Genomic DNA, 14624 nt, shown 5'->3' with positions numbered 1-14624 from the left:
ATGTTAAAGTGACTGTGGGACCTGAAGCAAAGTTTGGACCCGGAAATGACTAATGAGGTCAGACTTAAAGACTGGGTTGCTTAGATGTTGAAATAACAACAGGACAACAATGAGACAACCCCCAAAACAGGTATGTTTTTACAGGTGGACACTCACAATTTTCCCTCCTCATCTTTTCTGACTGGTTTTTTCACTAGCTTGGCATTTACAAAAATTGTAAACAAAAAGATTTTTTTTTACTTCTTACCGACAATAGAGAGAATTATCACCACGAAATCAAAAATGTTCCATGCAACGGTGAAGAAATAACAACGGAGGGCAAAGATCTTGATCAGGCATTCGGTGGTGAAGATCACAATAAAAACCAGGTTGATCTTGTTGAGGATGGACTCCATTCGCTCTGACTGCTCATTGGTTTCCACCATCATGGTCACCATGTTGACAATGATGAGCATCATGATCATAATGTCGAAGGCTTGCTTAGACACCAGATCAAAGAAGAAGGCTTGGATAATGTTCTAGGATCGGGAAAGAACAAGCAAGAATACAATTTAATTTATATAATCCTTAACAAGGTTTGCAAGGTTAATGATATCACTTCAAAAAAATACAAAATATTTTAAACAATATATAAAGTGTACAGGTAAAAATCTGTATCTTAAAAATGTGCTACATTTGCAATTTATATAGCTTTACCGTGGGTCTGGGTATTGGCTTTTGAGGTTTTTTAGTTCCTAACTTCTTCATAGCATTGTAGTACTTCTTCTGCTCTTCAGTCATGAAGATATCTTGTCCTCCTAAGTGGAAAAGAAAAATATCTCACGTTACTTTCTTTCCTAAAACAATGACAGAAGTTGTTTTCTTTTAAATGTTCAATCTGGGGGAATTAAAACCAAAAATCCTGCCACCTTATTCTTACTATAGAAAATTTTCCTTTGTACTTTTATTGGACTATTCATGCATTTATTTCTGCAGCTTCAAATAATAAGAACTGCACGCAAATATCAAGTGATCCCAGCCTGAAATCAGCGTTTTTAATACTCATCTTTCTTTTCTGCTGATTGAAATTGTCAATGATGACACCGATGAAGAGATTGAGGGTGAAGAAGGAGCCAAATATGATGAAGACTACAAAGTAGAGGTACATGTAGAGGTTGATTTCTTTTATCGGTTGTTCCTCCACCTAAAAACAAATGGGTTCATTAGTCAGTTAGTTAGTTAGAATTTTCATGGTATAGGTGTGGAAGAAAATAATATACTTACTCCTCTTGAATCAACAGCTGCATACATTATTTCCATCCATCCTTTAAATGTAGCCTGTAAATAAGAGAATATAGTACGATGTCATAGTCCAGGCGCTGCATTGTAATGTTATAGTAACAGCTGATTTCATTTTTAGAAAGAAAACAACAGTGAAATGTCTTTTATGATCTGCTGTAAATATTGCAACATGAGAGAGACTGATTTAAGTGTCTGGACAGAACAGGAGAGGAACAAAACAACAACATGAGTAGTGAACAAGTTCTCAAGGTGTTTATTAGCAAAAACAGGCTGGCATCATGTTTGACAGGTTAAAAATAAAATCAACTTACCACTTGCAAAAGAGAAAGGTAGCCAAGCCCCACATTGTCAAAGTTGACCTTGACTTTTGTCCAGTAGAACTGGGTGTCATTCATGGTGAGGCAGTCTGACTTGTTGTTGACCAAAGAGACACTGTGGATGAACCCCGTTCTGTTCACGCACTTTCCAAATTTGCCGGCGAACAGATTGACTCCCATGATGCTGAAGATCAGCCAGAAGATGAGACACACGAGCAGCACATTCATAATGGAGGGAATAGCTCCTATGAGGGCGTTCACCACGACCTGATGAGCAAACAAGAAATCAGGTCAGTCCCAGAGAAATAAAGTATATTCTATTGTTGTAAACAGCTTATCTTTGTGATCTCTGTAGTGCACACTAGTCTGGTAATCTTGTTTTCTACATATGCTATGATGTGATAGTTGAAGTTTAGTTTCCCAATTCTAACTTGAAGCCAACAGGACAATTTTTCACAGTGATTTACGTTATGACAATCCTTTGTATGATAATACATGTGCTGTATGTGCTGTGTGTTGATAATCAATTTCACTCTAAATCACATGTATGATTTTTGAAAGTACAGGAAAAGTCAGTGGGATACATAACAATGTGGCGATACTGTCATACAAATTCAGGGTATATGGACAGACACACACATTTATACACATGGCCACTTTATGAGCTACACCTTGCTAGTATTAGTGTGAGACCCCCTTTGTTTTCAGAGCCCAAATCAAAATCACTCAAATCATCTTCCCCCACATTCTGGTGCTTGCTTTGAACCTAAGCTGGCCCTTTTACCATGTCTCCATACCTAAATGAATTGGGTTGCTTCCATGTGATTAGGTGTTAGTAAGCAGGTAAAAAGATGTACCTAATAAAGTGGCAGTTAAATAAACGGAGTGGCTGTAGCTCAGTAGAGCAGGTCATCTACTGATCGGAAGGTTGGTGGTTCGATTCCTGGCTTCCCCTAGTCTGCATGCCAAATATCCTTGAGCAAGATACTAACCCCAAACCATTGGAGTATGAGTGTGTGTGAATGTTACTTAGAAAGCACCTAGAAAAATGTGCTTGTGCGAATGGGTGTGAATGGGTGAATGCACAAGTTGTGTAAAGCGCTTTGAGTGCTCAGAAGAGTAGAAAAGTGCTATATAAGAACCAGACCATTTACCATTTAAACTGTTTGCGAAAACTGCATTAAATCACAATCACTAAAATAAAAGTATAACAGCTACTGTTATAAAAGTATAACAGTACTATAAAGTTTACATTTAGTATGGCTCGGTTCAGCATGTACCCTATAAAACACATATACTGCTGGAAAATCTAGTTGTCAGAACTTTAGAGTAATTTACATTTTTTACAATAAGATTGGGAACTATACATGTTTGCACAAAGTTTAGGGCTAATCTAGCAAGAAGCTAAAGAACTGCTGTCTTTCGTTGGATAACTAAAGACTTTACATGTAACAAATCCCTGAAATACTACAACACATCCACAGTGACATCAGTTCCAAAGTTTTATCCACTCAGCAGCTGTTGAGACATTTCTACCTTGTAGAAAACTACTAATCAATTAAGCTGTTGTGGTAGTCCCAATGCTAAAGTTGCTTTATAACTAAGAGTTTATCCATAAGTGAAAGAATATTAATGAGATTAATCAGGATGTTAGTAGCCAACAGTGACAGCAAAGGACAGAAAACATATTTCTCACCCTCATGCCCTCAAATCTGGACAGAGCTCTGAGAGGTCTCAAAGCACGGAGGGTCCTCAGGGACTTGATGGCAGTAAAGTCAGAATATCCCAGTGAATTTGCTACCAGGCTTATCAAGGACACCTATGTGGAGTACAGAAAGGTGTATGAACTCTGAGAATCATAAAACAGACATCTGTGCTTAAACCTTTGAGAGGAAACAGCGAAAAGTACTGAAAAAAACAATATCAACTGGTCTTATCAGCACATTTGCCAAGAAAGTGAGTATATTTTTAGCGACTCTTATAAAGAATCAAAAAAACGGAGGAGAGTCGTAAGAGACACGTCAGAAACATTTAAAGAGCCATAGTCACATTTTTTGTGTGTATTTTGGGACATTCCACAGTTAGGAACACAAATATTGTATTTTTGAGGTTTAGATTTGATTTGGTTTTTGAATCATCGTTTCAGCAAATTTAGACTTCCACTCTATTCTACATCCAAAAGAGACAAAACAAAATGGTATTCCGCTGTTGAATGACCCTTGGATGACAGCTATGGATGAAAATGGCATGAAAGATATGTGAGAAAGTCGAGTCATGAAGGATGATGAAAAAACACAGACAAGTATGCACATATGGTAAAAACAGTATCCATGCATGCATACTCAGCTATATATGCATATAAATATGTATATATATCAAATAGAGTGAGTTTTATAAAGAAGTTTAATCTGTCTTTGCCAAATTTGTTTCCCATTTTGTTCCAAATTGATCCAATAAGTTCATTCAAAACAATTTAGGGCTAATAAGGTCCCAATGATCTGTATTTCTTTATAAAAGTCCTTTTAAAGATGCGTTTGGCCAATATATCTAAAGAAGATATTCAAAATCAATTTCAGGACTACAGAAGTCTTTGGCTCCACCACAATACAGACAAAAAAAAAATACAAAAATAAAGCAAAAGTAGGAAAGAAAAGTTTGCTAGGACTTCCTTTAAACATAAAAAACAGAGAACGCTCGGTACCTGAGTTACACCAAACAGGTCACACATGAATTCAGCTGGTGCAGTTCAAAAAGAAGACTTTACGTTCCACAGTAAACCAGATCTTCTGTAGATAAGCCTCAGATCACATGAAACTGCGTTTGGTTTTGATATAAAAGCCAAGGTCCTGTACCCAAGCGGTTCAAACGATGATTGCTGAGAGCGGTTTTTTAAATTATTCTTATTTTAAATCTCATTTTATATGAAAAGCATTTGTTTAGAAACAAGACGGTGGCTTTTGATATCGCAACAAAAAGCGCTTACGAGTGAAGAAACACAGAAGCATTTGTGATGCGGATGCAAGTTTCCAGTCCCAGACTCCATACTCCATACTCACCTGGGACCTGCTAACTACAACTTACCCTAACAATAGAGCGGTCTGTGGCAATCTGTGTAACAGCAGGTGAAATCAGAGGAAGTCAAGGGCTGCATGCCTCGGGCACTTTGAGTGACTAAACACTTACAGAACCGCATCCAGTTCCCCACAAATGTGTGGCAAAATCCTACTGGGGAACGGCCAAATCCTGACATGAGAGCAGCTGCAAAAATCTACAACGTATCTACTGTTTCAGTGTGAATTAGCACTTAGTTCTGCAGCGAACAGGTTCAGGTATTGAAAATGTTGTCTAGAGCTAATTCACGTGCTCTCCTGTGAAAAATCTGGCATCATTAGAGCTATAAATCCCACAAGTACGGCATACATTCAGCTACATCCTTTCACGTCATATGATTTGAAAACCAAAGCAGCAAAGCGTTAACTTACATCCACAATCAGAAAGTCGAGCCAGCACCAGTAGTTTGTAAAATACGTCTTGAAGCCGTATGCAATCCACTTGAGGAACATCTCCAGGACGAAGATGTAGGAGAAGACTTTGTCAGCGTACTCCAGCATCACCTTTATGACTTTTCTCTTTTCAATGTAAATGTCTTCAAATGCCTGCAGTATAAGAAAACGCAGCATTACATTTCCATTGCTCAGCATAAGAAAACCATCTGTGAGAAGTTTTTTTCTTTAAAACTACACAAAAGGCGCAATTTGGACATCAGCCAGCTCAACGTCTCATCAAATCTACTGCTGATACTGTTGGTCAATCCAGAGATTAATAATTAATATTGGTATTGGATCAATACTAATCTTTCTAATTAGATCTAGGACCCTTACCAGAGCCCCACTGCTGAGCAGGATCATGAAGATGATGAATGTCTCAAACCAGCTGTGCTCCACAATCTGGTAGCAGGTCTTCCTCAGCCTCCACCAGGCCTGTCCTAGTCCATGGCTGGTGTTGATGTTACAGCACTGGCAGTGTCTCATGCAGACTGATGACCGTGTCAAAAAACAAACCGGCATTTATCACAGCATGAAGGAAAAAAATAAACATTTTAAATGAATGCACGTTAGCAGATTTAGTGAGGTTGCTACTTTCGCTCACATTCAGGAAAGCATTCATCAGGCTCCATACTGTCTTCATCCAGCACTGACAAGTTATCCTCTTCCTCTCCGGGCTTCCTTAGATCCACTGTGCTGCCCTCTGACAGGCTGATCTTCTCCTACAAAATAAAGTCTGAGTGTTTACAATCACGTGCCCTCGTATGGAAACAGCCCTCAGCTCTTTGACATCTGCATGTGTAAATACAGAATATGAATCTATATTAAACTAGCAAACAGTGATTTGTTCTGGTTGTGTTCCCCAGCCTGTTGTGATACTGCTGATGCTGTTGTCATACATTCATGTCACACATTAAGAGTTTTTTTTTAAAGAAAAAGAAGTTGCAGCACATTTTCCTGCTCCACATGAGCCTGCGTGCATTCATCCCATCAGAGCCGGCGCACCTTGATGGACTTTCAATCTCCTGTGAGGCTTACTGCAATTTTGATGAGATTTTCACGTGTTGTAACAACAACATATTTCATATGATTTACAGGACAGAGGTGCAGCTTCAATCTCGTAAAATGATACGAAATTTAATCCAGCATTAAAGGGCATGCACGGGATCTGGAAACCAAATTACCAGCATTGCTCATCTTAGAGTTTAAAGACAGTGAGAAACATAATGGACTGATGGCACATCAGAAAGTAGTAATTGATCCCATTTAAGCAAAGGAGATTTATTTACACTCTAGAGAAGACTCAAATACTTAACTATAGGATTTCTTTTTAACAATATTCTTACATATAATATGTTTATCACTTTTGTGTGTGTTTAAAGCTCTGCATATGCAGAGCAGCTGCAGATGCCCAGTTAAGCTGATGGACGATTGGAGGTCCCCCCCGCCCCCATTTTTCATGATGCCTAGTTCTAGTGTGGTGTGCAGCAGCGCATGGGAGGGAAAGAGGAAGAGAGAGCACCAGACTGCAGGCTGCCCAGCTCAGCTGTGTCAGTTTAATCTGCTCTACAGCGCCTGGCTCCACATCTGGCCTGCTCCTGTTTTTCTGCCAGACAGGACAGGAACGACACATCCTCCGCCTCAACAAACGCCCGATCTGCAGGACAGTCTGACTCTAAAGCTTTCGAATGAACACAGTCAAATCCAAATCTATACAAAAACTGAGGAGTGCTATTGCACTCTCACTGTTGCGTTTTCATGCAAATTAAAGCAACTATACACACGGTGTTAGTTACTGTTGCTGAGTGCACGGTAAACTCATTTAATATGTACAGAAATGCAAACAAGAAACAAACTGTATCTCAGTCATTACAGCTTCGTCCAGTGTTGGTGTGTAAGTTAGCTGTCTAATGCCGGGCAAATAATACTAATGCACCTACGGATCAGGGGTGAGCTTTTCAAGCTGCGATGCCTGACCCGTCGAATGCTCGGTGTGCTTCCCTAAGATTCCCTAAGAGGCTTTCAGAAGTGTGCTAAAGACATATCTGTTTAGGCAGGCATTTCAGCAATGCACCGTCTGCTGTATACGTCCTGCGTTTCTAACACTGAAGTCTTGAACTGCTTTAATCCCAGATTCTTTTGTTCAGTTGTTCATGTTTTTATCATTTTGATTTCTATAAACGTGTTCTGCTTTCAATTGCAATTTTCTTTACTTTATATTTCAATGATTTCAATGATGTGTTCTTCCAATGTTTGTACTCTTAATAATCATATAATCTTACAGTACTCGCTAATGGGTGTAAAGAGTGCTGTGGACAAAAGTACAGGGAGACCTAAACATCAAACCTACAGGAGTTGCTCAGCCATCCAAACACATGAAGCTGCACACAGTTTTTGTGCTGATGGTAATGCCAGAAGAGGTTTTGAGTCAGAAGAGCATTGGTGACTTTTACTCACTATGCACCTTACCACTTGGCAACCTGATACTGTAACTTTAAGTGGGCTGTAACTCCATGGGTCATTGCTGTGGCTCCTAAAAGCTTTCCCTTTGTAATAATAGCACTTACAGTGGACCGTGGAATATCTAGAAGGGAAGAGATATCGAATGCTGACTTCTTGCTACAGTGACATCCTGTGACAGCGCCACCTTCAAATTCTGTGAGCACTTTGGAACGAGCCATTCTTTCACAAATGTTTGTAAAGGCTGACTGTGTGGCTAGGACGCTGATTTTCTACACGTGTCTCAATGGGACTGAAAATCTAAATTCAAAGGATAAGATGTGTGGCTTAAATAGTAATGGCCTCATTTTCCTGTTAGTTAGGGATAATCAACCCCTTTAACATGTGTGTACTAAATATAGCTTTAAGCATAGCTCGGCACACATTCAACCACATCTCATTAACATGTGTGTGGGTGTGCGGGACTCTATGACAGACTGATTCCATAGCATCATCATCATCATCAGAATTAGAAAACACAGATGTTACTAATAATATTTAGGCTACCAGCACAAAACATATATGCTTAAACATACACACATATGTTAAACAGTATAAGCTCTGTTTTAGCCACAGCTAGTTTGGAAAGTGTGCAGCCCTTCTGTGTCCAGTCATTAAACATGATAAACTAATCCCACCATTTTGATATCATGTTCATTCTCATACAGACCCTTTGTAAAAATTAAAAGCTTCTGAAAAATCTTTGAAAAAACTTCAATTATTCCAGCACATCTCAATTTAATAGGTAGATCAGACAATAATTTCAAAATCATAATTTGTTGTCAACGTGGACTTCTTGAGTTTATCTCAGCATATACAAACAGCAAAAAACCAAGTAATTACTCATTTATATAATAAGAAACACAAGCCAAACAAACAAGTTGAGTGTTTCAAATGACAAGATGAGATTTCATTCTTAGCGAAAAGTATGCCGATAAAATCACATTCTCTAAAGTATGTAAGTTCAGAGAGCATTAAAGCCTGAAGTTAAGCCCCAAACATGATTCTGGGCACGACATACTTACCAGTTTGTTTTCTTCATCCTCTGATGACTCTGAGATCTCCTCCTCCTCCAAAAACTCCACATCTGACTCCCCAGGCGCGATAGGAACAATGACAGTCAGGTTTGGGTTGGTCATGTAGCTGTCCTCCTCTGGTACGATGTACTTCTCTCCATAACGTCCAAAAATCCCCCCATTGCTCTCCATGTGATTTCCGACCGGCTTGAGGGCCTGACTGGTTTCCTTGGCTTTGTGTTTTCGACGCTTCAAGCTCCTGTTGCAGAGGTTGATGACGCTTGTGACAATCCAGGAAAAGCCGGAATGGATGCGAGCGATGGCAATCTGAATGTTATTCAAGTCCCCGTCTTCGTCTGGAGCAGAGAGATTGTCTGAGCTGAAGGAGCTCAGCAGCAGGGCCAGAAAGAGATTCAGCACCTGTTGTTGACATACCAAAAAATGTATGTTTACTTACATCTGAATGGATGAAACTATTAGACTTGCTTATAGCTATTTAGCCGTAACCACTTAAACCCTTAGCCCCTTTCTCTCTTTCTTTTTTGCATCTACAAATAAGAAACACATTTCAACCAAATTTGCTTATGCACAGAAATGCTACATCCCATTTCCACACAGCCTCTTTATTCAATATGCCACACTCCACAATAATAGGTGGTGGTGGGTAGTGTGTTAATATGGCCTGCAGCAGAGATCCTTGGTGTGAAAAGGGTTAACAAAGCAGGACATTGTATAGCCATATTATGCTTGTATCACCATCTGATGCGCAAAGCTCTGAATTGTTTAGTATGTATGTATGCTTTATCATTTGACATAATGCCGGACATGATGTCCCATATATTTTGTCAACATTGGCAAATCCCGCAAAGTTCTGCAACAATGATACGCTCAGGTACATATGGCTGATGTTTCAGGCCTCCTGAAGTCAAGGTTCAAAGCATCCAACTCCTAAGTAATCTGTCTGCTAGCTTAGAGAGCAGCAGCACGGGGCATAACACTGCACATATGTGTGTGTGTCTGTGTGTGCATTCCCTTCATGGGTGATGTGCACAGTTGGCAAGGATCATCTTTAGCCACTGAGCTACTCAGAGATGGGGAGCATGAGCAGATGATTAGTGATGAATGCCCTCCGACCTTCTCACCCCTAAGCATCCTGGATAATCCCACAGATAAACTGCTTTCCCACGATTCATGTGCACAGAGAGGTTCCTGTCCATTAAATTCCATAGGGAGCGCTGTTGTGATCTGATCTTTAGGCTAACAAGGCAATACAGTCAATGAAAGTGTCTCTATCCACTAATAGCATCTATGTGATACTTGAGAAACTGCTATGTACACCTAGAAATATCTAGTACCATTCTTTTGACTGGGTTTGAATTATGCAAATCTCTTGCTAATTTTTTGTCAAAAGAATTTAAACTTATCCTAACTACAAAAGTCGAGGGGAGCAAGTGAACAAGTAAATAAAACTAGATTTTTACTGGGTTAAAATAGTGCTATACTAAAATACAACTATTTCTGCATGTATTTCTATTACCAGGATCACCACTGGAACGACACCACATTCAAAGCAAAACAACGTTGACTATAAACAAATCCTGCAAATTCAGCGCGCTTTTGTATTCTTTAATATCAGCTCACAGGAAACGGCTGGCCATATGGGAGGAGCAGTGAATGTGGGTGGGCGTATACAATTAAAACTGAATTAACTGCTGTTTTTTTTAACAGCTGCATGTGTTGGCTTGCAAAATGAGTAAAAATCAAAACTTGGTGTTAAACGGGGTGAACGCTCTGCGGTGTTTGTGCAACACTTGGGTCCCCATTTCACCCGTAAGGCTTAGCTCATTAGTGGTGGATAAAAGGGCAGTAAAGCTGCTCCAGCACTGAGTTTGTCTCTTGTCGCTTCAGTTTGCACGGCAACATGTGTAGATAATACACATATGATGCAGCACAAATAACAGAGGGTTTTTAAGTTGAGGTGATGTGTAAAAATGCAAGTGAAAATAGAACGAAATGATCTGCACATCTCATAAATCTATAATCTATTAAATTTGGTAGAAACTCTGCTAAATCTAATCTGAAGCAAGACCATGACACTTTCATTTAATACAGCATGCTGAAGAGTTGCTCATTTACAGATATACAAACTAATACAGCTTGCAAATTTTAACATAATTAACTTGAAGGATGGTCCATTCACATAATACACAATCAGCAGTCCTCTCTTGTGCCACGTAATCCCAGATTACTTGTGACATCACCAAGTGGATTTGGTAGCATTGAAACGCTACTGCATCGCTCTTAGTCATCAAATACTGTTTAAAGGATAACTTTGCCTGTCACAACTTTGCCTGAACATCAAAAGCACTTCTTCTGTTAAAGACAAATGATACACTCATACCCTCCACATATCCTCCATTTTTTTAAATCTTTATTAAGGAGCAATGGATTCAATCATTTTGTAATGCTTACAAAAATCCATACTTCTATATGTTTAAATAGGCTGAGTAATTCCACGTACTGCCTGGACACCTTTTTTTAACAAGTCCGTTTTCAGAGTAGTTCAGCCACTGACCTAAACATTTAAGGTATGTTCAAAAATAACAAACTTTAATTTTCTCAGTCTCCCCTTCCAGGTAATTTCCCGGGGAAGTGCTGCTCCAGTTCCTGCACAGTTGGTAATTTAACTGCACAGTTGGAAGCAAATCTCAGGGTGGTGGGGAATGACTTGCTACCACATGGTGATGTGACAGTAATTTCCACACTGAAAGTTTGACTTTGGGGTCATTTCTGGTGAACAACCATGTTGCCTGTGCTCCTGACATGATGTGAGGATGCTCTCTGAGTCAGGTGGCTATGACTTTGAGATCACTGCTATGAGCAATGTGACGGTTGCGGCATGAAAGTTGGTCAGTTTGTGACAGAAGTTGATGTTTGCTCTCTATGCAAGCGCAGCTGATCAGAACAGGACTTCCAGTGAGAGCTTTCCAATGAAAGAACGTGAAGGAGGGATCAGATAGTTTAAATTAGGACTGGATTCATTTTCCAGCTTTTTGACTGCACCTCGTGCCTGATCCTGTAGTTGGCATTTGCAGCAGCAATGTGGTGCATGTAGGACTGAGGTAAATGTCACTCAGTGCAACACTGTGGTTGACTCATTTCTACTGTCTGAACTTTACAGCACAGAGGAACAGGGGAAAGGCCACACAGACACTTCTCAAAAGAAACTCTTGTTGAGTTTAATCTTTTTGTGAGCTTTGCCGGTACAAAAAATATAGACTATCACTCAACATAACCTTAAACAGGTTAGAGTTTAAATGCCAAGTCATAATAACTTACCACCAAGTTCCCTATGACCATGACCAACATGAAGACCAGGATGCAGAGGGGCTGGCCAGCCACTTCCATACAGTCCCACATGGTCTCGATCCACTCGCCGCACAAGACCCTGAACACAATCAGGAAGGAGTGGAAGAAGTCCTTCATGTGCCAGCGAGGCATCTGACAGTCAAAGGAGATCTTACAGACACAGTCCTGATAGTTCTTGCCGAATAGCTGCATTCCCACCACAGCGAAGATGAAAACAATGATGGCCAGCACCAGCGTCAGGTTTCCCAGGGCGCCCACCGAGTTGCCGATGATCTTGATGAGAGTGTTGAGAGTGGGCCAGGATTTTGCCAGCTTGAAGACTCGCAACTTATGATAAGAGAAATGTGAAGACAAATGATGCTGCATCTTCAGAATAGACTGACTATTACACTGTACAAGTTGCACAAGTTAACTAGACTTCAGAGTTAAAACCTTAAGAGACTTTTATGTTTTTAGATGTAGTCTGATTATTAGATATAATGTGCAACTCTGACAACTCTGTTCCTAGGTATCATCATTTTTTTAATGGACATATTATGCTTTGTCCATATTTTTATCTTAGACTTCACCCATCCGAGAACCCTTAGTTCATCAGCTGTCTGTTTCCCATTGCAAATAGTTGAATCTGCTCCCGTGTCTAGGTTTTGTCTTCTGTTCATCAGGAGCTGATCAATCAGAAATAATTAATCAATTTTCTTCAAAGTAACACAGAGAATGAACAAGATTTCCCTCACCAATCTGAAAGATCGCAGGACGGACAGTCCCTCCACATTGGAGAGGCCCAGCTCCATTAAACTGAGGCAAACAATGACGCCGTCAAAGATGTTCCAGCCCTGTTGGAAGTAGTAATAGGGGTCCATGGCAATCAGCTTCAGTACCATCTCAGCTGTAAATATACCAGTGAACACCTAGAAAAAAAACACAGAGTGACAAAAGGACATTTAGAGGTGAAAAATCCAGCAAAACACTAGGAATATTATATAGCTACAGCTTAATTAGTAGAGCATTCACTCTCTTTTAGATGAGTTGTTTCTCTTTTGTTGACCACAAATAAACAATTTTACACAACCGCCTTCAAAAGATGTGTAATTAGAATTTTATTAATGAGTGAACTAAAAACATTTCAGTGAAGGTTTCTGCACACAAACCTTAGTTCAACAGAAAATATAACAATGTATTTCAATGTGTTATTTCATTTTTGTTGTTGTTTTTAATTTATTCATATAAAGGTACATATAAAGTTATATAATTTTAAAATTACTTAATGTATTAATGTATTTATTTATTTACCAAATCTCTGTCAGAGTCTAAAATTCACCGGTAGGAAGAGATTTCAAAACAGAACAACAGGAAATCAATTCCACCTCTTGCTAAAAATACTCCATGTTATTAAAGATAATCGCAAATAGTCTAAAACAGAATCTTTGACAGCGGATCAGCATCACTATATTTGACCTCCTGTCCTGCACCTGCTTTGAAAATCAACCTGTCTGCAAACAGAGACGGATTATCTGAATGCCGGCCAGTTCAGTTTCCTCTCTGTTCCACTCTCCTCTCCTTATCTAGCACCCGACAGCACTTATAGAAAGTGTGTTAAAAGCTGGAAACATCCCTCTGGTATCTTTAAAACCCTCTTACCAGATTGCCCACTGAGAGCATGGTGTTGAACTCATCAGTCATGGGGTAGTGTTCAAGTGCCATGAAGAGGGTGTTCAGCACAATGCATATGGTGATACCAAGATCCAGGAAAGGATCCATCACCATTAGCTTCACATACTCCTTCAGCTTCAGCCACCAGGGGCAGCAGTCCCATATCAGATACTTCTTGGCATACGTGTACCAGCAGGGATGGCACTTTTGCCTCGACTCCTCCAGCTCTGCAGAGACACCACACGGAAATGATTTATATCTGCAGATAACTTGATCATTTTTGAACAGCTAAAACCTGAAACCAGCGGCGATTCTAGGGTCCTTCTGCTAGCAAAGTTAACTAAAGTTAAATGTTATTTGGGCAGGTGGAGGGTTGGTTGAGAAAACCAGTTCTAATTTCTTCTACTATGCCTTCATTATAACAGCTGAGCATAAATACAGAAATCAGGGGGAAAGCTGGTTTGGCTTTGTTTGGGAAGTAGCAAAATCCACCTACTGGGACCTTAAATATGTTAGGTATCATCTGCTTAATGACACAAAACAGTACTAAAGAAATAATGGGAGATATATGCATTTGTTACACTATTTTCTGATGTAATAACTTCCTGGATATGTTATTTAGCAACATGTAGAGGATCTAGTAACCTTCAGACAAGACCAGGCTAGCTGTTTCCAACCCTTTTGCTAAGCTAGCTTTATATATCCCCAAAAAGGGATGTAATTTCTGAACACTTCCTTAAACAGTGAAATGGACGCACCGTCCATGGCATCACTATAAAAGCTGACAGAGCTCAGGCCCCTTTTCCTGCGCACGGGGGATGGATCTGTCACTGTGGGGGAAGGTTGCAGGAGAGGCCTTGGAACTGTCTCCTCTGTGCTGGAGGGCTTCTGGCAAACAGAAAATATCTAAAAAACAAACAAACAAGGCTGTATTGTCATGTTCTTAT

General features: G+C 39.8%; 1 protein-coding gene across 1 annotated transcript in view; it reads right to left on the bottom strand.

Annotated features, from left to right (window-relative positions):
- Positions 1-14624, bottom strand: part of LOC308412680 (sodium channel protein type 2 subunit alpha-like) — a 48357-nt gene that overhangs the window by 4183 nt on the left and 29550 nt on the right. The window contains exons 13-26 of the mRNA XM_080907201.1: positions 14436-14583; positions 13666-13904; positions 12762-12935; positions 11998-12354; positions 8668-9078; positions 5748-5865; positions 5480-5634; positions 5081-5254; positions 3295-3417; positions 1593-1865; positions 1264-1317; positions 1042-1183; positions 697-797; positions 248-518 (exon numbers count right to left, since the gene is read on the bottom strand). Of these exons, the coding sequence (XP_080763327.1) occupies positions 248-518; positions 697-797; positions 1042-1183; positions 1264-1317; positions 1593-1865; positions 3295-3417; positions 5081-5254; positions 5480-5634; positions 5748-5865; positions 8668-9078; positions 11998-12354; positions 12762-12935; positions 13666-13904; positions 14436-14583 (2740 nt within the window). The remainder of the gene's footprint in view (positions 1-247; positions 519-696; positions 798-1041; positions 1184-1263; positions 1318-1592; positions 1866-3294; positions 3418-5080; positions 5255-5479; positions 5635-5747; positions 5866-8667; positions 9079-11997; positions 12355-12761; positions 12936-13665; positions 13905-14435; positions 14584-14624) is intronic.

Source organism: Rhamphochromis sp. 'chilingali' (genome assembly GCF_963969265.1).
Source record: "Rhamphochromis sp. 'chilingali' genome assembly, chromosome: 16".
Classification (NCBI taxonomy): Eukaryota; Metazoa; Chordata; class Actinopteri; order Cichliformes; family Cichlidae; genus Rhamphochromis; species Rhamphochromis sp. 'chilingali'.
Note: the sequence above shows the minus strand (reverse complement) of the source record. Positions and strands in the feature narration are given on the sequence as shown.